This window comes from Macaca fascicularis, chromosome 2 (genome assembly GCF_037993035.2).
Source record: "Macaca fascicularis isolate 582-1 chromosome 2, T2T-MFA8v1.1".
NCBI lineage: Eukaryota > Metazoa > Chordata > Mammalia > Primates > Cercopithecidae > Macaca > Macaca fascicularis.
Window position 1 is genome coordinate 120,357,399 of NC_088376.1, and position 24,774 is coordinate 120,382,172.

At 38.9% G+C, this 24,774-nt stretch overlaps 2 protein-coding genes across 8 annotated transcripts in view; one reads left to right on the forward strand and one right to left on the reverse strand.

Annotated features, from left to right (window-relative positions):
* APPL1 (adaptor protein, phosphotyrosine interacting with PH domain and leucine zipper 1) overlaps positions 1-4,257 on the forward strand; it is a 46,639-nt gene extending 42,382 nt beyond the window's left edge. For all 5 annotated transcript variants that reach the window (XM_045386015.3, XM_045386014.3, XM_015446095.4 and 2 more), the window contains one exon: positions 652-4,257. In XM_045386015.3, coding sequence (XP_045241950.1) covers positions 652-798 — 147 coding nt within the window. In that variant the 3' untranslated portion in view covers positions 799-4,257. The remainder of the gene's footprint in view (positions 1-651) is intronic.
* ASB14 (ankyrin repeat and SOCS box containing 14) lies at positions 435-24,379 on the reverse strand. 3 transcript variants are annotated; one of them, XM_005547447.5, is made up of 11 exons: positions 24,327-24,379; positions 23,613-23,754; positions 20,420-20,475; positions 19,519-19,650; positions 19,265-19,423; positions 14,582-14,827; positions 11,386-11,557; positions 9,216-9,759; positions 8,610-8,763; positions 7,366-7,566; positions 435-729 (listed from the first exon to the last, which is right to left on the reverse strand). In XM_005547447.5, exons 2-10 carry the CDS (start codon positions 23,732-23,734, stop codon positions 7,388-7,390), a joined length of 1,764 nt encoding a protein of 587 aa, XP_005547504.3. In that variant the 5' UTR covers positions 23,735-23,754; positions 24,327-24,379; the 3' UTR covers positions 435-729; positions 7,366-7,387. The 3 variants fall into 3 exon arrangements, with proteins under 3 accessions (XP_005547504.3, XP_045241952.2, XP_073888662.1); XM_045386017.3 differs by having other exon boundaries at positions 11,386-11,506; positions 14,546-14,827; XM_074032561.1 differs by lacking the exons at positions 19,265-19,423; positions 19,519-19,650; positions 20,420-20,475.
* Between the last annotated feature and the right edge of the window lie 395 nt (positions 24,380-24,774).

Sequence of the window (24,774 nt, forward strand, 5' to 3'; positions counted from 1 at the left end):
AATATTGCCAGGAGTGTCAAATCATTGTCCATCCAACAGGATAATTTTAAAAGACAAATTTTGGAGCAAAACTTGAAGAATGCATTAAATGATCCATGAGATTGTAAGAACGTGTTATGGGTTGCAGATTGACTGTAGGAATAGTAAAGAGGAGACAGCTGGGATACTTAGATCAGATCAGTAAGCATTGGCTGTGGGCTATCTTTCTGGACAAAGAGGGAAGTGGCAAAGATGACACTGAAGTGAGGCTTTCTTGGTAGGCTAGGCTGAGGGAAGGTGACACCTGATTTAGCAAGATGAATTGGACAGGGATGGAGAAAAGGGCTGGAAAGGGAAAGGAGTGTGGGGTGATCCCTTTAGAGGGTTTTACTATGGTAAAAGATGATGGGCTTTATTTGGTTGTTGGTCGTAAAAAAAGAAAATGAGAAAAAATATTTTAGTTTGAATGCTGGGTTTTATAGGATGGTGCCAAAATTCATTTTGGTGTTGTATTGTTTGGGTGTAGCTTTTCTTTTTATCAAGTTGTCAGAAGTATGCATATATATTTATGACAGAAGAACTGAAGTGGCTCTCAAGATTGTATCTTAACTGCATAATTTGCCATTTGACTGCAGACAAGTAACTTAGTTTCTTTTTTGTCTTTTCCACTAGGACTTGGAAGAACAAAGTCGGTTGATAGCTGCGTCCAGTAGACCAAACCAAGCCAGTAGTGAGGGGCAGTTTGTTGTCCTTAGCAGTAGCCAGTCAGAAGAGAGTGATTTGGGAGAAGGAGGAAAGAAGAGAGAGTCAGAAGCATAAACTTAAACTTTTGGTAGATATTTCCCCCTTGGAATTTGACAGTTTCTATGGTGAAATGGCACAAGGTAACAACTGTGTTGAAATATCAAGGAGGAGACTAAGCTTTATATTTGCTTATTTGTTGTAGCTACATTTTAAAAGAAAGATTGAACTTGATGACTTAGGTTTGCATTGATCTTTTTTCCCCCTTAAACATAATGTACTATGCATTAACATCTAAAGAAAACCTGCTCATCTCCCTGAAGTAGACATTTGCTCAATAATTTTTTCCTTCAGATTGTGAACTTTTAATTCTTGCATTGTAATTGGCTATGACTGTAAGAAATCATTTACTCTTCAGGCTTAGACATTCATGGATATGCTTTTCTTTCATTACGAACATTTTGCTGGCAGTGAGGAAGCATTTAGCTGAATAAGTTTAAAGCCCTTTATACAGAGAATTCTACAAGTTTGCAAATATTTTAACAATATTAAATGTGCAATAGAACTTTTATAAAATAATTAGAACAGAGATTTTACACTTAAGGTTTCAAATTGTGGCAGGTGGTACTGTTGATCTCAGGGCACTTTCTGGGATTGCTCACATTTCGCTAATGTACTGCACTTGATGCCAGTAGGAAAGAAGCTTAAGTGTCTTCAGTTCAAGATTGATAGAGCCCTTGGCATTTTATTGTCACATTTTTAGTTCTCAGGTTGGGACTTCAATTACTGCTGCAGAGCAGTAGTGGTTAAAAATAAGATAATGGAATTTATTAGAAGATTTTTTGTTCAAATACATTTTAGATTAGGATTGACAAAGATACTGCTATAGAATGATACATTGTATTTTCTGCATTGTGTGAAATAGTTTTTATTGAAAGTCAAGTGACATTTCAAAAGAAGTTCTATAACAATTATGTTTCATGCTTAAAGTAAAAATTCCCAGAGTTTAGTTTAGAAAATGTAATCTTTTAAATTTCAGACTGTTATTCCCAGTATTTTCATAATCCCATGTTTTGATAAAGTACTGAATCACCACTTTATATCCATAAAGGCCAATAACTAATGTATGAGAATAGAATAATTTGCACTAATTATTGTAAATATGTCTACTCTTCAAATGAGAAAAAGGTCCAATTTTATGAAAGATTGAAAATGCATTGAATGCCTCGTAGAGTATAGGAGAAGTTGACCAAGGAAGGATTTAACCTGGTGCCAAGGTTAAAATAACATTTCTCTACTCCCTGTTGTCTATGTTAAACCTTAATTTTTTTTTCTGTAATCACTTTTAACACTGCTAATAGAAATTGTTTTCATGTGTTTCACATGAAAAAGTATATATATATATACAAAGTTAATATAGTGAGTAAAATACATAGTCACACATTTACAGATTTTTCAAGAGGTTAGCCACTAAGACTTTAATAATTTTACAAGGGAGAAAGCCTTTTTTTTTTTTTTTTTGATATACAGTTTTTTCTTCGTAGTTCTGCATTAGAAATGACATCTGTTTTAGGTCTCAAACTATAACTCGGCTGTTTCACACTATATGTACATTGTTTTCTGTAGGAATAGGATAATGATATATAGGATCATGATATTCCTTCTATCCATGTGCCAAATGGGTGTAATGTTTATTTACTGATGCTTTATGTTACCAAAACGTACAGTAAAAAAGTAGAAATTTATGAAATACTTTTTGATAAAAAGTTTATTTTGTGCTTACCAAAGGGAATGCTTTCACAATAGTGTATCAATTGTTTTGTTGAAGTTAGAATTTCTTCTGTTGCCAGCACTTAAGTAGTCATGGCAAGTCCTGTTTTTAAGACCTTTTGGAGACTGGAGCTTTCTGTTCCATTAAGTCTTTTGTTTATACTACAAATTGTCACCTCACTTAGTTCAGATGAAATCTGTTACTCTACACGGAAGGTGGTCATCATTAGGAGGCAGCTGTACTAAGCTGGTGCTTTGCATGGTAGCAAGTGCTGCCCTTGGTCAGCACCCTGGGTCATACTGTAGGCTAGAGTTAAGGGCACTGGCAGACTTAGGGATGCTGGACAAACCTGTAGTTTGTTTTAAGTCATGTTCACAGAAATTTCTACAATACTACACCCATCTTCATAGGTCAAATCAAAGTGCATTCCAATGTTAAATAGAAATTATGAGTGGGTTTAACAATTTTAGATGATTCAACTTCTGTTCCATTATTATTGAACTATATGAACTATTCCATTACTGCAGAGATTTAAGTATCCGTTTTAATAAGCTCTTTTTGTTATTTAAAGGCTGCCCATGGGTTTCTGCCTAGTGGTAAAGCTGATTGTTATCCTCCTTTGAAATCCCTTCTAGTTCTTGAGATGCTCTGAGGGTAATTGGATTAGATTTTGGGATATCTTTTCTCACATTCAGACTTACACTTAATGGTGTTAGAAATCAACAAAACTGCTTTTTAAACAGAAAAGATTTTAAGCCTGCCTACTTCTGCAATGCATTCTGTTAGCTGTATGAACAGTATGTTTGTAACTATGGCAATGAAGTCAGTAGATAGGAAACCAGTTAGTTATTCCCTCTCACCTTTAAAAATTTTGAAAACTTGCTAACAAGGGACTAAAGCTATTAACTTGAACAGAGTCCCTAAAGCTAGTCTAGTTTTTGCCACGTCTGCAATGATTATTGTTTAATTTCAAAAGAGTCATCAGACTCCACAATCTAGGGGTGGTAAATGTGTTTCCATATGCTTGAGAAAAGGTCAGTAGGATGTGCATCCTAGGGAAGATAAAATCGTATATGGTAAAGGCATCTGAGTTAACTTTGCATTATATCTAGGAACTGTATTATTTAAAATTTGAATCCTATTATTAATGCCAAGAGATCCTAAGAGCTAGTGTATTGTAAAACCTGCCACCTGAATAAAACGAAAATATTAATGTTGGTTCTGAGACAACCTCTTAGCATTCAGATTGTATTTTAAATATTTAAACACACCAATTGTAGAAAGCAACCCTTTATTTTTAGCAAGTTTGGTTTACTCTTCTCCCATGAGATTTCAGTTTTCTACATTAATTAGTAATACATAAAGATTTGAAACTGGAACTATGTTATACTTTTTAACCAATCTCTGTGGCTTTACTCATGAAATTTACTTCAGTTAATGTGAGACTGGGGATTAAGTTGTAACTAATGTGCAAAATTGCTTTGTATATTTGGTGATTTTATAATGTAAGTGAATTGGTTAATTCTTATTTCACTGATACTATTAATCATGCAGTGTACAATTTAAAATCATGCTATGTTTCACTTTAGAATTGGACTTGAAGAACTCGACTTTATGTGATCATGGTATTGGTATACATGTGGGGTGGAGAACTTATTTTTTCATTTTGTCACAATAGGTATTTACTGACAAGGCTTCAGGAAAAAAGTTAGATTTTTTAATGTATAATAAAGTCCATGATTTTTGTACAGTGTTTTTTAATGAAATATTTGATACTCTGAACTTTATTTCTCAAAGTAATTTCAGATGTTTGTAAAACAATGGACTCCTTAATCTGTTATGACATTATAAATAACACGTCTAGCCCAACTGCAATTCCACAGCAGCTAAAATGGAAAAAAATAATTGTCACCTTATTAGGAAAAGTTTGTTATAGAAGCAAACTAATCAATCGCTGGTGACTTTTTTTCTTTTAGCAAAGGAAAAAGACTTCATTAATTGATGTATACTTGCTACTGTTTGGTCCTACTCACAGAAATTCCTCCAATTTAAAGGGGCAGATTATTGTGCATGCCACAGTATAGCTTGGATCTGTAATTTCAATACTAATGCTTTTTCATCCCATGTGCTCTTTATAGTTTCTTATGGCAATTAGTTGGCAATTAGTTCCTTTCTTCTGGGATTTAGTGTTTTAATTTGTTTAGAATTTTATAGAAATGTACATACACTTTTAGAAGGTACAGGTAATAGATGAAATTAACTTTAGAATTATATAATTTATCTGATAGAAGTGCATGTATAGCCTAAATATATTTCTATATTGAAAGATATAATCTCTCACTTATCAGTTTGATTTAAAAAAATAAAAACTATTCATGTCAGCTATATAAATTTTTTAATGTAAAAAAACTATAAAAATAATTTAAAGTCTGTGCTTACTGAAATAGTCTATATAGCCATTAATCCCTACACCAGAAAAAAATCATATAGCTTCAGTTTCCCTAAAATGGACTCTCTAATTCTTTAAAAAGTACCAAGACTAAACATGTAAACACATCAAGGCCATAGCTGACTGGGCTGTAGTGAAAATGGACAATATCATTGTACCTGTTACCCCTATTGATGTGGCTTCTAAATGTGACACAAGTGTGGTTGAATGAATGTCTTTTTCAGTTTCTTTCCTCACTTTCCACACATAGAAATGTATACTTACATGCAGGCCTGGCACAGTGGCTCATGCCTGTAATCCCAGCACTTTGGGAGGCCAAGGCGGGCAGATCACTTGAGGTCAGGAGTTGGAGACAGCCTGACCAACATGGTGAAACCCCATCTTTACTAAAAATACAAAAATTAGCTGGGTGTGGTGGCACACTCTTGTGATTCCAGCTACTTGGGAGGCTGAGACATGAGAATCTCTGGAACCCAGGAGGCAGAGGTTGCAGTGAGCTGAGATTGCACCACTGCACTCCAGCCTGGGCAACAGGGCGGCTCTCCATCTCAGAAAAAGGAACCTATACTTACATGCAGTATGAAATATATAGAAATAAAAATTTAACATAACTCCCATCAGTGAGCCTCTTCATGTCCATTATCAGGCTAGGTTCAATACAGAAATCATAAGCTGTCAATCATTTGCAAACACTTGTAATTCCAATTCCAGTGATCATATTAACCAGTAAATGGTCAGCCATAGCCAGGGTTTTGTGGAAAGAAGGGATACACGTTTCTCATTAATAATGAAATTTCAATTGAGAGTTGTATTTCAATTAACTGAATTACCCTATCTCTGTACTTCACTCTACAAAGAAACAGTAGTAGACACTAAGCTGGTATTGGGAGTTTTCCACAAGAACAGCAAACTTCTAAGTCATGTACTGGGGTCAGTGTGTATTCAGTCCAATCACTGAGATGTACAGTAGGCCCCCTTATCCATGGTTTCCCTTTGTGTGGTTTCAGTTACCCGTGGTCCAAAACTATTAAAAGGAGGCTGGGTGCGGTGCCTCATACCTATAATCCCAGCACTTTGGGAGGCCAAAGAGGGCAGATCACCTGAGGTCAGGAGTTCAAGATCAGCCTGGCCAACATGGTGAAACCCCGTCTCTACTGAAAATACAAAAATTAGCCAGGCATGGTGGTGTACACCTGTAATCCCAGCTACTCGGGAGGCTGAGGCACGAGAATCGCTTGAACCCGGGAGGCAGAGGTTAAAGTGAGCTGAGATCATGCCACTGCAGTCCAGCATGGGTGACAGGACAAGACTCCATCTCAAAAAAAAAAAAAAAAAAAAAAAAAAAAAAAAAAAAAAAAAGGTGTTAAAAGGAAAATCCCAGAAATAAGTAATTTATGAGTTTTAAATTGCACACCATTCTGAGCAACATGATGAAGTCTCTCGCTGTCCTGCCTTGTCTCACCTGGGACCTGAATCATCCCTCTGTCCAGTGTATCCACACTATAGGGCATGCGTGTACAGTTGTATGTTGCTTAACAACTGGCTTAAAGATGTAGATACCTACTGAGAGATGTGTTAGGTGATTTTGTCATTGTGCAAACATCGTAGAGTCACTTACACAAACCTAGATGGGATGGTATACTACACACCTAGGCCATGTGTTATATAGCCTATTGCTCCTGGGCTGCAAGCCTGTACAGCATGTTACTGTACTGAATAGGCAATTATAACATATAGTAAGTATGTATTTAAACATAGAAAAGGTACAGTAAAAATAAGCATTATAATCTTATGGGACCACCATTACATATTTAGTCCAATGATGACTGAAACATTGTATGATACGTGACTGTGTAGGAAAAAAATACACTATGTATAGGGTTCTGTACTAACCCTGGTTTCAGGCATCCACTGAGGGTCTTGGAACGTATCCTCTGAAGATAAGGGAGACTACTGTATTACATATATACTTCTCTATTAAAAAGATACTGTAATGAGTTATCTTGACTTGTCAGAAGTGGCATCTATTATTTTGAGCACATAGACATTGGATTTATACACTTAATTAGAACTGGTGTATTTCAGTTAATTGAAATTTTTACTATTTGGGTTTTTTTTTTTTAAACTGCCTTGAGAATGCTAGTCATTTATATGTTGAGAGGCTATGTTCAAAGCTACTTAAAAAAAATTTGTTTTTCTTTTAGAGATGGGGTCTTGCTCTGGTCACCTAGGCTGGAGTGCAGTGGCGCGATCACAGCTCACTGCAGCCTTGACCTCCCCAAGCTGAAGCAACACTCCTGCCTCAGCCTCCCAGAGCTACTTTTTAAAGGACTTAGACTGCATTGAGATTTTAGTTGGTGGGTAAAGCAAAAAATATGAATCATACATAAGTGAAATTCTAAGGAATACAGCTGCAAAATTATACCTTTTCCATTAGAATGGTTTGATTACCAGGTTCCTGTAAAAATTCCTTGTCCATAAAGGTCGTATTCTTTGTAAAGGACATATGCTTTTAGACGATTGGGTAATGGAAGAAATGACATGAATACAGGGCAGCGCAAATGTAAACGTCCCATGCATTTCCGGATCTTTAGGCGGCACAAGTGTTTTAGGGAGCGAGGGTTTGCTAAAAAGAAAAGGCACATTATCCAAAGAGAAAAAGAACTTATTTTTTAGTATCTTAGGGTTTTGTTAGCAAATGTATTTGATAGCATTTCATTTGCTGTTACTAAATAGCAAAATCAGGGAAATAGTTTTTCAGTTCTTACTGCAATTCTTGTTGTAGATATGGTTCCAGAGCCATGTCAAGTTAGAATCCAAAGACTGGCATCAATTGTGGATCTGGCCTGTGAGATCTGAAGTTCTTAAATCTGCATGTGGCCACGCGGGGTATCTCATGGCTATAATCCCAGCACTCTGGGAGGCCGAGGCAGGTGGATCACTTGAGGCCAGGAGTTCGAGACCAGCCTGGCCAACATGGTGAAACCCCGTCTCTATTAAAAATACAAAACTTAGCTGGGCATGGTGACCATGCGCCTGTAATCTCAGCTACTCGCGAGACCAAGGCAGGAGAATTGCTTGAACCCAGGAGGCGGAGGTTGCAATGAGCTGTGATTGCGCCACTGCACTCCAGCCTGGTTGACACAGTGAGACTCTGTCTCAAAAAAAAAAAAAAAAAAAAAAGTCTGCATGTTTTAGCCCCCTCAGGGACAGGGTAGAAACTGAAGATTACCCCCCAAGGGAAATAACACAAGATAAATTATTAATTTGTCTTACATGCTACTTTGAAAGGATTTGCTTTGAAGAAAGTCCTTTTGATACCCTCAACAGACTTGGCTCTTAGCTTTTTCTCATCCTTGTTTTTATTGCCATATAATAGCTTTTCATTCCTGTGTCCATGGTGTTCTTTTGTAGCCATGGTTTAGGTGGATTGGGATGAAAGTATTACCTACCTATATAATAAGTAGTTACCTAACAGGTTTTATCTCCTCGGAAAAGGTAATAAATACAAATTAAGTGTAGTTAGTAACATTTTTTTAAGATAGGAATAGTATTTTTCTGGTTTAAGTCAAGCTTTTAACCAGAAGAGAAGGGTGTTCTAATTCTAAAACAATCAAATTAGAATACAATTAGTATTTTTGTAAAAAGTCATTCTATAAGGATACTCACTTAAGATAAAATGTATTTCTGACCAGATCCCCTGTTTTTGGAGCACAGCTTTCAACTTTGAACAGATCCGAACTTGATCAACATAATCAAGCATCACTCGAACAACCTTTCCAGAGAGGTGTTGCAGCCATGACAAAGTTATTACTTCACAGAACTGAGGGAAACAAAGTCAGAATTAGGAAAGTAAATGAAAAACATGAAGTAGCTATGGTTTAGCATAGTAGTCAAAGGAGAAGTGTTGTGATGAAGGCCAAGAGGGAAAAATGTCTCAAAAACGGGGAGGGATGGTATTAGTCAACTGTACTTATTCTGATTGTTTTTTTCATCAGAAATATGATCAAAGTAAATCATTTAATCAGTTGCTTCATTTATGAAACTTCCTCACACTGCTAGGCAGAGTTAAATCACTTTTCTCTGTACTGTTTTTGTTCCTTTTATATCTTTCTACATTGTGTTCATTTTATCATAATTATTTTATCATATAATTGTTATTATACTAGGATCTCTTCAAGCTTCTGGAGAGAATGGATGTAATCTATTTATTGCCATAGTTCCAGGGCCACAAATAATGACTGTAAGGGAATACAGCCAATACTGTGGACTTACCTTAGTATCTTTGATAACTGTAGATGTCCAGCCTTCAACAGTATAGGAAGGATGGACTTTGTCTCCATGTGGGCAATCAAAACATCGCTGTGTGTCATACCCATAGTTCAGCAGCATCCTGAGCATGACTTCATCTTTCAGAGTGTATTGCAGTGCTGATGGGAAATGTAAAGGGTTAACTCTGCAGAAGTAGTTGACATTGGCCCCATGCCTTAGCAGCAGACTGATCAGCTCATAGTTGCCCATCCTGAGGGCTATCTGGAGGCAGTTAACCGGGTCTTGGTTAGGCAGAGCTCCAGCACTCAGAAGCAGCTTGACAGAAGAGAGGTCACTGTTTGATACAGCAAAATGCAAAGCTGACTTCCTGTGGTCATCGTAGTGTTTGCTAACTCTCTGATCCAGCATGAAGTTCACATCAAATCCAGCCTGGATGAGGAGTTCCAGGCACTGAGGGTGTGCTCCTGCTGCTGCGCAGTGAACTGGACTGATCCCACTCTGCTTAATGGCAGCAAGATCCGTAACTGGAATCAGTATCTTTAGTGCTCTGAGAAAGAATTTCAAAATGCATTTCAACATTGTTTTTAAGAAGTAGCACTAACGGGCCGGGCGCGGTGGCTCAAGCCTGTAATCCCAGCACTTTGGGAGGCCGAGACGGGTGGATCACAAGGTCAGGAGATCGAGACCATCCTGGCTAACCCAGTGAAACCCCGTCTCTACTAAAAAATACAAAAAAAAACTAGCCGGGCGAGGTGGCGGGTGCCTGTAGTCCCAGCTACTCGGGAGGTTGAGGCAGGAGAATGGCGTGAACCCGGGAGGCGGAGCTTGCAGTGAGCTGAGATCCGGCCACTGCACTCCAGCCTGGGTGACAGAGCGAGACCCTGTCTCAAAAAAAAAAAAAAAAAGTAGCACTAACTTGTTTATTATTGTTTTATAGTAATACCAGATAGTATCAATATTCAGGGGGCATTTAGAACCCCCAACCAAACAAAAGCATAATTCCTTCATCCAGAAGCTCAGATACCAAGTAAAATTGAATGGAATTACTGTCTAAGCTGTAAAATTCAGAATTAGCCCAGAAACCTGAGGCTTCCCATATTGTCTAAATACCTGAGAAAAAAGTTTTATATCTCTTTGGTGGCTTCAGAGGATGCCTGGTAAACAACCATTTCTAGTTCTTGCTAGTTGGTCAAGAGTTTTTTTTTTTTTTTTGAGACGGAGTTTTGCTCTTGTTGCCCAAGCTGGAGTGCAGTGGCGCGATCTCGGCTCACTGCAGCCTCCACCTCCCAGTTTCAAGCAATTCTCCTAAGAGTTTCCCATCTTTAAAAGGTATGTTTAAGGCTAGTCGTCATGACTCAAGCCTGTAATCCCAGCACTGTGGGAGGCTGAGGTGGGTAAATCACGAGGTCAAGAGATCGAGACCGTCCTGGCCAACATGGTGAAACCCCATCTCTACTAAAAATACAAAAATTAGCCAGTGTAGTGGCGCCCACCTGTAGTCCCAGCTACTCAGGAGGCTGAGGCAGGAGAATTGCTTGAACCCAGGAGGCGGAGGTTGCAGTGAGCTGAGATCATGCCACTGCACTCCAGTCTGGCTGTAGGAGTTCGGTCAGCATGGTGGGAAAAATTATAAAAGTTATAGATAGAAGCAAACCTTTTCGGAAGGCTGGGAGGTTTTGCAAAAGCTTCAGGAAAGGATTTGGCTGAAGGCAGCTGAATTCTCTCAGAGTAGATAACAAGGAAGTGTAAGGGAATTGATCTAGATGGGGTGGGGGAAACTGTGTTAATTACCCACAAAATGTGCTGACTCAAAGCCTTTGTCATTAAATCTGTACTAAATAAATGCCTGAAGCACCAGCTTGTCAGGGCCATGGCTGCTACAACTCTTTCTGTGAGCAGCTTGGTCCCCTAGCCCACTCTTTCACTGGATACCTGTGTCTAAGTACTCCTTTCATCTGTTGCTTGGCCAGGGTCTGTGGTTCAGACCCAGCATCTGGCAACAGAGTGAGATTGCATCTCAAAAAAAAAAAAAAGAAAAAAACAAAAAACAAAAAAACAGTATGTTTAGGTTGTGGGATTGGTGATTAAAGATTATAAAGTTCCTAGAAGCAGCTCAAAATAAAAGGTAGCTATTACAATTTTTATTATTTACAATAATGTAATTGAACTTAACAGTAAGTGGCCCCTGTCAGCTGCCACATGGATGGGCAGGTGGCCTGAATTCTTAGGGATGTTGGCATCAGCTCCGTACTCCAGCAAGAGGGCCACAGCATCTGGATTTCCTCCACTCGCAGCTTCGAGTAAAATGGAAGAAGAATCAGAGGCCTGACCATGAGCATTAGCTCCTAAGAGGAGAAAGACTCTTGTCAATGCAAAAATTATTTTCCACTGTTATTTCTTGAGCAATCTTAAAAATATATCACCATCAACAAAAAGCAGTTAGTGAGCATGCACTCTAGCAAAGCACCAAGAATCAAAGTGACAAAATATATACCTCCTGCTCTCAAGTAGCTTATAAACTAGTTGGGGAAGAAAAAAAAATGGCAGTTTCTAAATTATAAGTAGGTTAGTTTTTGAAGTAATTTGATGTCCATTTGTTTGGAACTTGAAAATTCCAGTAGAAATACTGTTATAAAAGTTGCTTTTATTTCTAGACCAGCCTACAAAAGCCCACTTATAACACACATATAGGATGGTACTAACAAATCTATCGAACTATAATACCATGCCATCTAATGATACTGTTTTGGTGGAAAAGGGCATTTGTTCTGTTTTAGCTTGTTTGTAGGGGACCATAGTAAGAGACACTAACTTTTTAATTGAGGTTAGGAACTGCCAATAGCCAAAGAGATAAGTTGTTGTACAGTTATTAGTACAGAGTATCCCTTATCCAAAATGCTTGGGACCAGAAGTGTTTCAGATTTCAGGGTTTTTTAAAAAAGTATTTGTATTACACTTACAAGTTGCATTATATTTACAAGTCCCAAATCCAGAAATCTGAAATCTGAAATGCTCCAGTAGGAATTTCTTTTGAGCATCATTTTGATGCTCAAAAAGTTTCAGATTTTGGAAGATTTTGGATTTCAGATTTTCAGATTAAGAATGCTGGCCGGGCGCGGTGGCTCAAGCCTGTATTCCCAGCACTTTGAGAGGCCAAGACGGGTGGATCACGAGGTCAGGAGATCGAGACCATCCTGGCTAACACGGTGAAACCCCGTCTCTACTAAAAAAAAATACAAAAAACTAGCCGGGTGTGGTGGCGGGCGCCTGTAGTCCCAGCTACTCCTGAGGCTGAGGCAGGAGAATGGCGTGGACCCGGGAGGCAGAGCTTGCAGTGAGCCGAGATCCGGCCACTGCACTCCAGCCTAGGCAACAGAGCAAGACTCCGTCTCAAAAACAAAAAACAAAAAAACAAAACAAAACAAAAAAAGAATGCTTAACTTATATATACCCTGTACATTAAGTGTTATGTGAGTGATGTGAATAAGAGTACAGGTACAGGCAAAAGGTCTTCTAGAAGATCTAGGGCTGGGGTTGGAAGGGGAGCTGGGAGGTGAAGGAAGGAGAAAAGAGTTTGGGTCAGTTGTGGAAGTCTTCCCAGTAAAACAGGCTGTGAGGAAACAGCATTTGAATGGACGAAAGTTGAGGAGAGCATTCTGAAGCTCACATAAAAAAGATGTAGTGACTTTAACACAGTCATCAGGGTCCAGTGACTGCCCAAGAACCCCATTCCAAGAATGCCTTAAGAAGTCCAATAAGCCTCTGTTTATTGAGTGTCCACTATGTGCTGATTCCTTTATGTGTATAATTTTTAAACTTTGTAAGAACCCCTAGCAGTAGGTGCTAACATACTCATTTTAAAGATGAAGAAACTCATTGAGTTTCAGTGACTTCCCCAAAGATGCACAGCTAGTAAGCAAGGTAGTCAGGATTCTATGCAAGTATTCTAGATCCAGGGCTTATATCTCTGATGCCATGTTGCCACTCTAGCAATGCAGGGTGGTAATGTGATTTGGAATCAGACAGATGTACCTTGAAATACTAGCTCTGTCATTTACCATCTATGCCACTTGGTGCAAATTACTTTGTAAGGGAGTCACTTAAAGGAAATGCTCACTCACTGAGGTCAACTGATGCTGGTTTCTTTGCAGGGTAAAGGATTTAACATCTGTTGCTTCTCTTTCTCTGTATTTTAATCAATGATGTATACAAAAGGTTACTCTTTCCTCATAGATGAAAGACTCCAATGTTTACTTTTGCTATTCCAGCTAATGACTTTAGACATTTCTTATATTGATCATGTAAAACATCTTACTTAAAATGTCTTATGGCCATTGATTAGAAACTAGCCTCCCCCATATGACAGGAAAGATTTAGATAAGTCTAAAGAGCACAAGGTTGTTCTTAAATATAAGAGTCTCTGCCATCTAGAATATTGGAGACCAGGACCGTATATTGTTAAAGAACAAAATAATACTTCTAGACATAGGGAGGAGAATAAAGAAGATAATTCTATTATTGAGACTTTTAAAAATCTTGGTAAAAGTGTGCTTTTTTGAAAAAAAGCTTTAGATTGATCTTACCTTGCTTCATCTAACAGTGTCATCAATGAGCTCTCCTCAAAGACAGTAAAAGCCAAAGTTCTCTGAGCCAAGGGTCCCTGCCAGTTAAGCCAGCATTCAAAATGACCACAGCTACAGAGCTGGGGATAGGGGAGGGGGCATGTTTGAAGGGAAGTCCTGCAACTGGTACCATGGCTGACCCTCACTTTCCTCCAGTACAAAACGAGGATAATACCTACCTCACATGGTTTTTAAAGGGTTACAAGGCAACATGGGTAGTTTAATGCTTGTTGCTTAGACAGTAGTACCCAATACTGTAAGTTGCTTTCCCCTTCTCTTGGAGTTTTGGTTATTACTAGAGTGAAGAACTGGGACCCAAAGAGAAGAAATCAGGAAGAATTTCCTAATATCTAGTCATTTGGTAACAGATTAAACCGCCTCATGATTTAGACTTAGGCAGAGGTAACGTGTAGAGTATGTTGCAGGGTGTTTGATTTTATGATTCTAGAAAAGGACAACACCACAAAAAAGTTAAAAAACCACCATCTTCTTAGCAGGGTGAAGGAATGTTAAGTAAAAGTAACCTGCATCCTAGTAACTTTTGGAAAATTATGTCAGACCTAATAAAAAATTCAATCTTTATGTTAGGCTTTTCAGTAATCACTATTAACCCATAATTTTTATCAAACATTTATATTAGGCTTAAATAAAATATTAACTTTTATTATTTTGAAGTTCTCCATTAAGAGGAAAACCCCTGGATCATGTTACCCTTTGTTAGTGTGCTGACCAAACAGAAGATCTTGCCTTTCCGCAGTAACATTTCCATGATTTCAGTGTGTCCACTTTGGGCAGCAAGAGCAAGAGGAGTGAATCCATATGTGCTCTGTGGGTCAGGGTGTGCCCCAGAAACCAGCATAAGCTTCACCATGTCCTCTCTGCCCAGTTTGGCTGCTTCGTGGAGAGCTGTCCTCTCGTTGGCACAACGCAGATTGACATCTGCTCCATAGTTGATCAGCAAGGCAGCCATGTCATAGGAGTCACGCAGCACAGCTGGGAAATGAGAAGTGAGGTGGGCATGTTCAACGGGAAGTTAAGACCAGAGCAGCATATCTGCAAGTATCCCTCAGGCTTTCTTAAGGAGTTCTTCCCACCCACTCCCAGACCCCAACATTCTGTGTTTAGGAAACAGATTGTAAAGTAAGGCATGTATCAGATAACACTGAGAGTATTTTACATCAATGGACTATTTGTTTTTATGTAAGCCATGAGTAATTATTCATTGCTTATGTGGTTGAAACACAAATGTAAACTTTTCACTTATCTTTATTCTTCAAGAAAATGGGAACTTAATTATTCAGTACAGTCCTGGAAATGTTTGTAGCTGCTTTAAAATAAGAGAAAAAAAAAACAAACAAAAGACAGCCCAGACATGGAAACGTGCCCAAAAAAACCCACCAGAATCTACCCCAGAAAATGAATGACTAAAACACAATTTAAATATGCATGTCTGGTGGGAGTGGTTGAGGCCATAGATGATGATAGTTTTGGCCTATCATTTCTGCATTAACACATTTTAGCAACATACCAAAGTATGTTGTGCAGAAAGCCCCTTAAGGTTCTGTAAAGAAAATTGTTTTGTAGTTTAAAAAATACTAATAATAAAAGGCTTGGGAACACTGTGTGTTTGTGTATATGTGTATGTAAATATATATATCTAGGGTCTCATTCTGTCATCCAGGCTGAAGTGTTGTGGTACAATCATAGCTCCCTACAGCCTTGAACTCCTGGGCTCAGTCAATCCTCCTGCCATAGCCTCCTAAGAAGCTGGGTCTACAGGCATGCACCACCATGCCTGGCTAATTTCTTTAAAAATTTCTGTAGAGATGCAGTCTTGGTATGTTGCCCAGGCTGGTCTTAACCCCTGGGTTCAAGTGATCTTCCTGCCTCGGCCTTCCAGAGACTGGGATTACTGGTATGAGCCACTGCTCTCAGCCAGCACTGTATATTCTATCACCCTCTTCAAGATTCACTTTGCGTATTGATATATTGAAGTCTCTAAGGAATCTTGCAATGTGTTTGCTTAACTTTTTAACCCAGCATTTTCCATGACCTATCAGTGGGGACATGCTGTTTGGGTACCACAGAAATGGAATCATTTGACCTGCCAGATAGGCTGAAGTGAAGAGAGGAAAACTAGCTCTACCATCATTGTTTCAACAGGCTTCACAGCTTCATGGTTTTTACATATGTAATTTTTCTACACACAAGACAAATACTATCTTATAGACGAGGAAACAGGTTTAGAGAGGTTAGACCTGACGCAGAGTTCTTTTCACTATACAGTGCTAGGGTGCTTCGTGGTTTATGCGTGCTTTCTCAGAGAAGGCTCTTCTGCTCAGTGTTTTTCTATAAAATGCAAAGCCTTAGAAAGCATCTTCAGACAAACCACGAAGGGACCCCAAATCCTAATTTTTGGCAGTACTCTGTTGGTCTCTTTTTAATTTTCATTGTTTTTTTTGTTGTTGTTGTTGTTTGTTTTTTGAGATGCAGTCTTGCTCTGTCACCCGGGCTGGAGTGCAGTGGTGCGATCGTGGCTCACTGCAACCTCTTTTCTCCCGGGTTCAAGTGATTCTCCTGCCTCAGCCTCCCGAGTAGCTGAGATTACAGGTGCCTGCCACCACACCCTGCTAATTTTTGTATTTTTAGAGACGGGGTTTCACCATGTTGGTCAGGCTGCCCTCAAACTCGTGATCGCAGGTGATCCGCCCGCCCCGGCCTCCCAAAGTGCTGGGATTACAGACTTGAGCTACCGCACCCAACCTAATTTTCAGCTTTTATTTTGATAAAAGTTATACATGTACAGAACTTAAAGAGCCAATTACTGTGAAGTCTATCACTCTTTCCCTACAGTCTTTCTCCTTCTCCAGAGGTATCCTTTAGCTGATTCTTTGCTCTTCATGCCTGTGTTTCATAAGTAACCTGCTTGTATTGCTATTTGTTGATTTTTGGTTTTGGTATAATTTAATGACTTCTTACCATAGAAAATGATTTAACTTTTTTTCCTCCTGTCCCCACCACATGTGCACATTTCTCATCCCACCATCCTATTGTTTTTATAGCACAATTTTTGTTAGATAAATATTTACCTTCATGTATGTCATTCAAAGGTGGGCCATATTTACATTTCCTTTTCTGCACATCTTTTTGTTTTCCCTGGAGTTAATATTTGTCTTATGTTTCATTTGCTTAGTTTTCAATTTATCATTAATTGCACCCCAAACTCTCTAAACTGTCTACATCTCCCTTCAAGATGTCATTCCTAGCCCACCATGGTCTTGAAGAAGCCTCTACCTGGGGCCTCCTGACCTGTTCCAATCTGGACCTCAGTGCCTGGTCATATGTGGTCATCCTACGATCATTATTCCTCTCATCTTAGGGATCTCATTTGCCTCCCACCTGGCTTGGATCTTCTGTTTCCTGGATCCCAAGCTTTTGTTTTTCTGTTTTACTCCAATGTTGGTAGAACATTTGCTCCGTTAGCTTCCTAACGGCAGGGAGCAAGAACGTTTTTGAGATTTCGTATGTCTGAAAATATCTTTTATGTCTTTAATCTACTGTCAGATTAGAGAGTTGGAGTAAATATAGAATTTTAAGTTGGAAATATTTTTCCTTAGAGTTTGCAAAACTATTATTCACCACCAATTACTTCAAGCTTCTAGTTACACCATTGAGATGTCTGACACCACTCTGATTTTTCATCTTTTGTATATTATGTATTCCTTTTTTTCTCTCAGGAAGTCTGTGGAAACTTCTTTGTCCCTAGTGACTTGTGAGTCTTTCTCTTTTTTTTTTTTTTTAGCTTTTTATGATTTTTTATTACAATGTAAAAGAGGCTATGTTCAATAAACTTAGAGTATAGAAGTAGAAAAGTTTAATTCTACCTCTGAAATGATCTTTGTTAACATTTTCACATGTATCCTTGAATTATTTATTTCTACATATGTTACATTTTGAAGAAGTTTTTGTTACACAAAATTCTCTAATAATTGGCTTTTCTGCATTTATACTGTGAATTCACATTTAGAGAAGGATACTTAGACCCCCAAGATCCTAAAACACCTAACTTTATCCATCTCACTATTCACTCATTAATTATTGGCACCAAATGTGTACAAGGAGTCTTGCTAGCTGCTGAAGTGCTGAATCAGTATGAATTCTGCTAATAAGCATTTATAATTTGCCACAGAAAGTGCTCTCATTGCTCTAAGACTAGAAACAAAGTGCTGAGGGGATTGGGTCTTTTACAGTTCATTGAACTGGCACTTAGTATGGCCCTTTATTCTGGAAACACTTGTCCTTCATTTTAGGACATCATTTTCTTGACTTACTGCATTGGCCATATACCACCTCCATCTTGTCTGTTCTCTCATTCCTCTTATTCACATGTTGCTCCTCTTGGATCATCCAGCTAATTTTTACTTCTTTCCTATTTTCCATTTCTTATTTTATTCTTCTGGAAGCTTTCCTGAACTACATCTTCCAGCATTGTTTTGGTTTTTAAAATTTCTGCTCATATTTTTAATTTTCAAGAATATTTTGTTTTCTGATTTTGCTAACCCCTTGTTCTTATTAAAATGGTTTCTCTGAGGAAGTTAATGACAATTTCCCTTTAAATTTTATTTTCCCTAAATAATCTTAAAGTTGTTTAACTCTGTTGGTTGAAGATTTTCCTCAGATAGCCTTCAGCTATTTGCTCATAATTAAAAGTTGGAGACTAGAAAGCTGGTTGGAAATTTTAAGCAGAAGGTGGGGCTTGCGGACTGTGGGTTTAACAATAGGTTGATATGTTTGGGCCACTTACTGGGAAAGCCCCAATGTTACTATCTTTAGCTCTTTCTTCTTGGGCTGGTCAGATTCCTCCAGAGAACCCCCCTGCCTGGAGGGTAAGGGCCTGGCTGCCAGCCTTCTAGGAGGAGGGCTGGGCAGTCTCAATTATGTTTGCTTAATTCCTCCAGTATTTTCAATCTAGTACTCCCACCCTCACCTAAAGTTCCGTGGTCCAGAGACTTTCCGTTTAAGCTATGCAGAGAATAAACCTCCAGGAGTCTACTGGGGTTGGGCAGGAGTGATCTAGAGATCTATCTGCTTCTTAATAGTTTTCAACCAACTCTTCTGTTTCAGCTGCCTGCCCTTCACCCATGCTCCATGAGGTAATTCTGCTCCCCTCTGATTTCTTATATCAGAATTAACTGGCTTGATCAAGGCACCATGCAAAATGAGCTGCCCTTAATTGAGCAGAGGTTTTGCATCAGGCCACCTCACAGGGCAGCCTATAGAAACCTTCTGGAGGGTTGGTACCCATGTCTGGTCAGTTGGGAGGAGAGCGACAGTGCTGCAACTATGCACAAAAAGCTGCCTTTGAAATTTGGGGGCATGAAGGAGACTCAGTGCCACAGACTCGTTTTCAGAAACAAGGTATTCATTTACCTGTAAGAAGAGGAGAATTGCCTTCAAAATTCTTAGCATTTGGATTGCAGCCATTGAGAAGAAGAAAAGTGGCATTTTCTAAGAGGCAATTGCTGACAGCCAAAAACAGTGGCGTTTCACCATTGTGAGTGGTTTGCTCCCACAGACTGGGGTCTGAAGCTGAAATAAATTCATCATACCACACAAGTTAAGACATAGAAATGAATGTTAAATTTATCTCTTAGAAACATCAAGAAGAGTCAAAGGGAATTTACCGCTTAGGGTTATTTCCAAAATTTTCTTATTTAATTGCACTGCAGCCTTATGCAGAGGAATCCAGCCTATCTCATCTGCTTCACCAAAAGCAGAATGGTACTTGGTTAAGTGTGACAATGCATCTTCCTTACCTATTAACAAGTCAAATGAGAACAGATTCACATTTGGCACACTTACAAGGGAGCCCATATTGCTTCCTGAATTCCACCACCAAAGTTAATGCATAAGACAACAGAATTCTAGTGCCACCTTTTATGAAAGACAAATGGCATATGACAGACAGTAAGGCCTGTCATCTAGCATTCCACACCTGGGCCTGTGAATACCCCCAGCATCTTGTTACTTATGAAAAAACAGTTATGTCTAGGAAGGAACCCAGGAGCTCTTTGCTACATTGAGCTGAAGTATTTTTTTCCCAGAAAAGCCTACATCAGACTCTTGACAATAAGCTGTGGACCCCCATGGTGTTCAGCATGGAAGAACCTGCTTCTAGGCTTCCTGAGCTTCGAGGAGAAATGCTGCCAGCTGTCACCATCACATTTTTCCTTTTTTTTTTTGAGACAGAGTCTCGCTCTGTCGCCCAGACTGGAGTGCAGTGGCGTGATCTCGGTTTACTGAAACCTCCATCTCCTGGGTTTAAGCAATTCTCTTACCCCACCCTCCCGAGTAGCTGGGATTACAAGGGCCCATCACCACACCCGGCTATTTTTTTGCATTTTTAGTAGAGATGGGGGGTTTCGCCACATTGGCCAGACTGGTCTTGCACTCCTGACGTCAGGCGATCTGCCTGCCTTGGCCTCCCAAAGTGCTGGGATTACAGGCATGAGCCACTGTGCCCAGCCAATGTCACCATCCCATCTTACCACAAGTTAAAGGGGATAGAAGAGGAGGAGTACTTAACTTTCTCTATTGTTTCAACTATCTTCTTATAGTCAGCACTCAAAAAGGAATGGGAGCTGCACAGAAGAAAATACATATGTAATTCCAAAACTGAGGGGAAAAAACTGTTAATCTGATAGAAATCAAAAGGAAAGGGTAACGGTAGTAGTAGTTAATCCGGGATGCACTTTCATAGGAGGCATTGACTGAGGCGTAATAGAAATACTTCTATTTGTAAAATGTAATGTGGCCCTTAACAAAATTCTAGGGAAGCTCCTTCACCACATCTGTCTTCCGCATTCGCCTGTTAGCTTCTTTAGGGCAAGGACTGTGTGAGCCTGGATTGCAGTAGGCCTTTAATCAGTGTTGACTGAACTGAATCAAGCCTGCCTATGACTGAAATGTCACATTATCTCATGGTAAAATTTGATGGCCACTATAGAATGTCAATGATTCTAGCATAAACTATTTTTAAAAATAGTAAATAAAAATGGTGTGAGTTTTTAAAAATATTCACAGTCAGAATGTGTGCTCAGAAAACGCTATTAGCAGTTAAGTAATGTTTTTATTATTTAAGGCTTTAAATCTCAATTTATGAATCTTACATTATTTTAAAACCTAGCAAATAAGGATTGCCACCTTCCATTCTTTTTTTTTTTTTTTTTTTTTTTTTTTTTGAGATGGAGTCTCACTCTGTTGCCTAGGCTGGAGTGCAGTGGCACGATCTTGGCTCACTGCAGAGTAGCTGGTACTACAGGTGCCCGCCTCCACAGTTGGCTAATTTTTTGTATTTTTAGTAGAGACAGGGTTTCACCATGTTAGCCAGGATGGTCTCGATCTCCAGACCTCGTGATCTGCCTGCCTCAGCCTCCCAAAGTGCTGGGATTACAGGCATGAGCCACCACGCCTGGCCACCTTCCATTCTTTAACTAATGAACCCAGGTTGAGGAGAATAAATTCCCTTGGATACTCTGTCCTGTTTACAATTTGGTCAATTAAGTTATCTTAAACATTTAAACCTGCACTCATAGATTTAGGATTGTGTTAGTTTTCTATAGCTGCTGTAAGAAGTAACCATACACTTAGTGGCTTAAAACAACAATAATAAAACAAATTTATTATCTTACAGTTCAGTAGTTCAGAAATCCGAAACAGTCCTCACTGAACTAAAATCAATGTGTCAGCAGGGCTGTCTGTGTTCCTTCTGAGGGCTCTCGGGGAGAACCTATCTCACCTTTTCTAGCTTCTAGAAGCCACCCACATTTCCTGGCTTGTGGACTCCTTGCTCCATATTCAAAGCCAGCAATGTTGGGCTTAGTCCTTCTAACACTGCCATCTGCCAGGCTGTCTCTCCTGACTCCCTCTTTCACACTTAAAGATCCTGTGTTACACTGGGACCACCTGGGTAATCCAGAATACGCTCCCTATCTACAAGTCAGCTGATGAGCAGCCATAATTCCATCTGTAGCCTTACTTCTCCTTCGCCATATAAGCTTCCAGAAGTTAGGACATCTTTAGTCCCAACCATTACTCCACATGTCACAAGTATGTTCTAGTTTTCTGATTCCTTCAAGTACCTGAGTAAATCAGCAAGCCTGCCTAACTATCATACAATTCCTGCAATTCTAATCAAGTAAATGCATAACCACAGTCAATTTCAGTTTCTCTGAAACATTTCAGTACTCTACTTAGCCCAACTCTCTTATACCTTTCAACCTAAAATTATTAGTCAGTTACTCAGTTATGCAATTTAAGGTTTTAATCATAAGGTTAATATAACAGATAATCTAATAAGGCTAATTGCTTTATAAAACTTTAAATATTTAAAGATTATTTTAAAAACTAATCCTGGGCCGGGCGCGGTGGCTCAAGCCTGTAATCCCAGCACTTTGGGAGGCCGAGGCGGGCGGATCACGAGGTCAGGAGATCGAGACCATCCTGGCGAACACGGTGAAACCCCATCTCTACTAAAAAATACAAAAAAAAAACTAGCCGGGCGAGGTGGCGGGCGCCTGTAGTCCCAGCTACTCGGGAGGCCGAAGCAGGAGAATGGCGTAAACCCGGGAGGCAGAGCTTGCAGTGAGCTGAGATCCGGCCACTGCACTCCAGCCTGGGCGACAGAGCAAGACTCCGTCTCAAAAAAAAAAAAAAAAAAAAAAAAAAAACTAATCCTAAATTGAACACAAAACTATAGGAACAGTGTTGGTTAAGAGCACAGACTTTAGAATCAGACTGCCTGGCTCTTCACTTACTAGCTCTGTGACCTTGGGTAAGCCACTTAACTTTTCTGTGCCTCACTTTCTTCCTCTCTAAATAGGGATAATAATAGGACCTACCTCATAGAGAGATAATGAGAATTAGAATTTAAAAGTTAGTATTTATGAAGTGCTTAAAATAACATGACACATAGTGATCACTCCATGAGTTTATTACATTTTTAAATACTATATAGATTTGATGTGCTTCATCATGTCTCTATTTAGTTATGAAATCTCTTGGGGTTAAAATACGTTTTTCTAGTTTTACATCCAGCAGGCAAATAGAGATTACCATCCCAAGCAAACTGGTTTATCACCCCAGAAGAAATGATGGTTACTACCTCAGGAGACCAAGGTTTCTGATTGGCCAGAGAGCGCGTGAGCAGGTGTGCTTGACTGCAGACTGCCCATATCCAGGACGACTCTTCTTACACCCCACACAGGGTCCAACTGGTCCTTTTTCAGTGTTGTTCAACAAAACTCTGAATCTACACTTTCAGAAGTCTCATTCAAGTTTATGGAATTCCTCCTTTTGATTTGAGTACATCAAAGACTGGACCCCGTCCTCACCTACTCCACTAAGGTTGAAGATAGCTAACTTTCTGTGTGTCCTGGTTGGATTTATGCATTTCTTCAATTCCCAAAGACAAGATGTATTTGAGTTTTTCTCTAGCCCTTCATGTCCTCATTTCTTTCTTTCTTCTGATTTCCAGTCTGTATCACCTCACCCAGATTTGCTGCTAACCTCCTTCAGATATTTTATTGCCTAATTAAATTCTGAATTATTTCCAGATTATTCCTGTCTAGTCAGGCACAATATCTTACAGATATTTAATTGACAGCTCCTTGGAGTCTGACCCTCCTGTTTTTGTCACAACACTAGATTTAAGCTAATGACAAATGTCAGCTGTTGAATACAACACTTAATACTACATTGCCAATGAGAAAACCATTACCTCTCATCCTTAGGTGCATGTTGTGCTGTTCCTGGCTTATAAATATCCTGCAAACTCTGCTGAATGATGAACTGGGTGTCAAAGTCTTCATCTGTGTCTTCATCGCTGGTGTAATTATCCATGTGAAACGTGGACAGGTTTACTGTAAAGTCAGAGTGAATTAAGATTATTTTTCCAGTTGTGAAGAGATCAACTGCTTAAAATTACAAATGAAATTCAGAAACCTAGAAAATTGATTGGATTAACAAATGAAAAATACACAAAATTTAGGCAACAAAATATTCATTAAAAAATTTCTATAAACTTAAAAGAGTTTTCTGGACTGCCACATATTCAACAAAAATTAGAAGTTTCCATGAGTAGCCATTGACTTAAAGCTTATTCAGGAAAAAACACCTTTCAAATAAGACTTCGGTTAGTGCCACTCTAACACTGACAACACTTAAACTTGGCTTGTGAGTTCTTCACAGTGATTGTAGCACTCATCCAAAATAATATTTCCTACACACAGTGAGTGTGATGCTGAAAATAATTTTACTTAATAAACATGAAAAATAAACATGTTAAAGAAACAAATGTATTCTCATAATTACAACACAGATTCAGCAGCAGTAAAAACAAATGTATCTTACTAGGCAATATCTAAATGGTTTTAAAAGAAAAATGTCAGTTTTAGCATAGAATACGTTTGGTCACATTTCAAAGACTTTTTACCTTTTGTTTTATCCTCTAGGACAGCACTGAAGTTTTCACTGTTAAGGACTAACACATGTAAGCCTCAGATTTTTCATTTATATTTAGGATCTCCTCTCCCCTGTAGTGACCATTCCATTAATAGCTTTACTATAAATACTTCATCATAAGACAGTCTGGCACATTCTCCTTGTTTTTTACATGTGGTTTAGCTCTTTTTGGAAACATGATCTCTTTTCTTCAGTGCCACATTCATCAAATTTAAAGGATTAAACATTTTATTCCTGGAATAAAATGTTTTTGCAGGGAGTTGGCCATGCAAAGGGAATTCATTCTCTTAAGACTCATGCACATAGCTACTACAAACCACAATCAATTTTTCATTTAAGAGAACCCAAACATTTTGCTCTGACCCAATTATCCAAAGTGACTGTCCCAATGTACTAGATTCACTAGGTAGCTGTGACTA

Excerpts from the sequence above, each read along its gene's own strand:
- ASB14 (XM_005547447.5), bottom strand. The coding sequence starts at position 23,734 with ATGGATAATTACACCAGCGATGAAGACACAGATGAAGACTTTGACACC. Across the intron at positions 19,651-20,419 it reads AGTTGAAACAATAGAGAAAG|GTAAGGAAGATGCATTGTCA; the intron begins TTAAGTACTCCT and ends ACTTGTTAATAG. Across the intron at positions 19,424-19,518 it reads TTTGGAAATAACCCTAAGCG|CTTCAGACCCCAGTCTGTGG; the intron begins GTAAATTCCCTT and ends AATTTATTTCAG.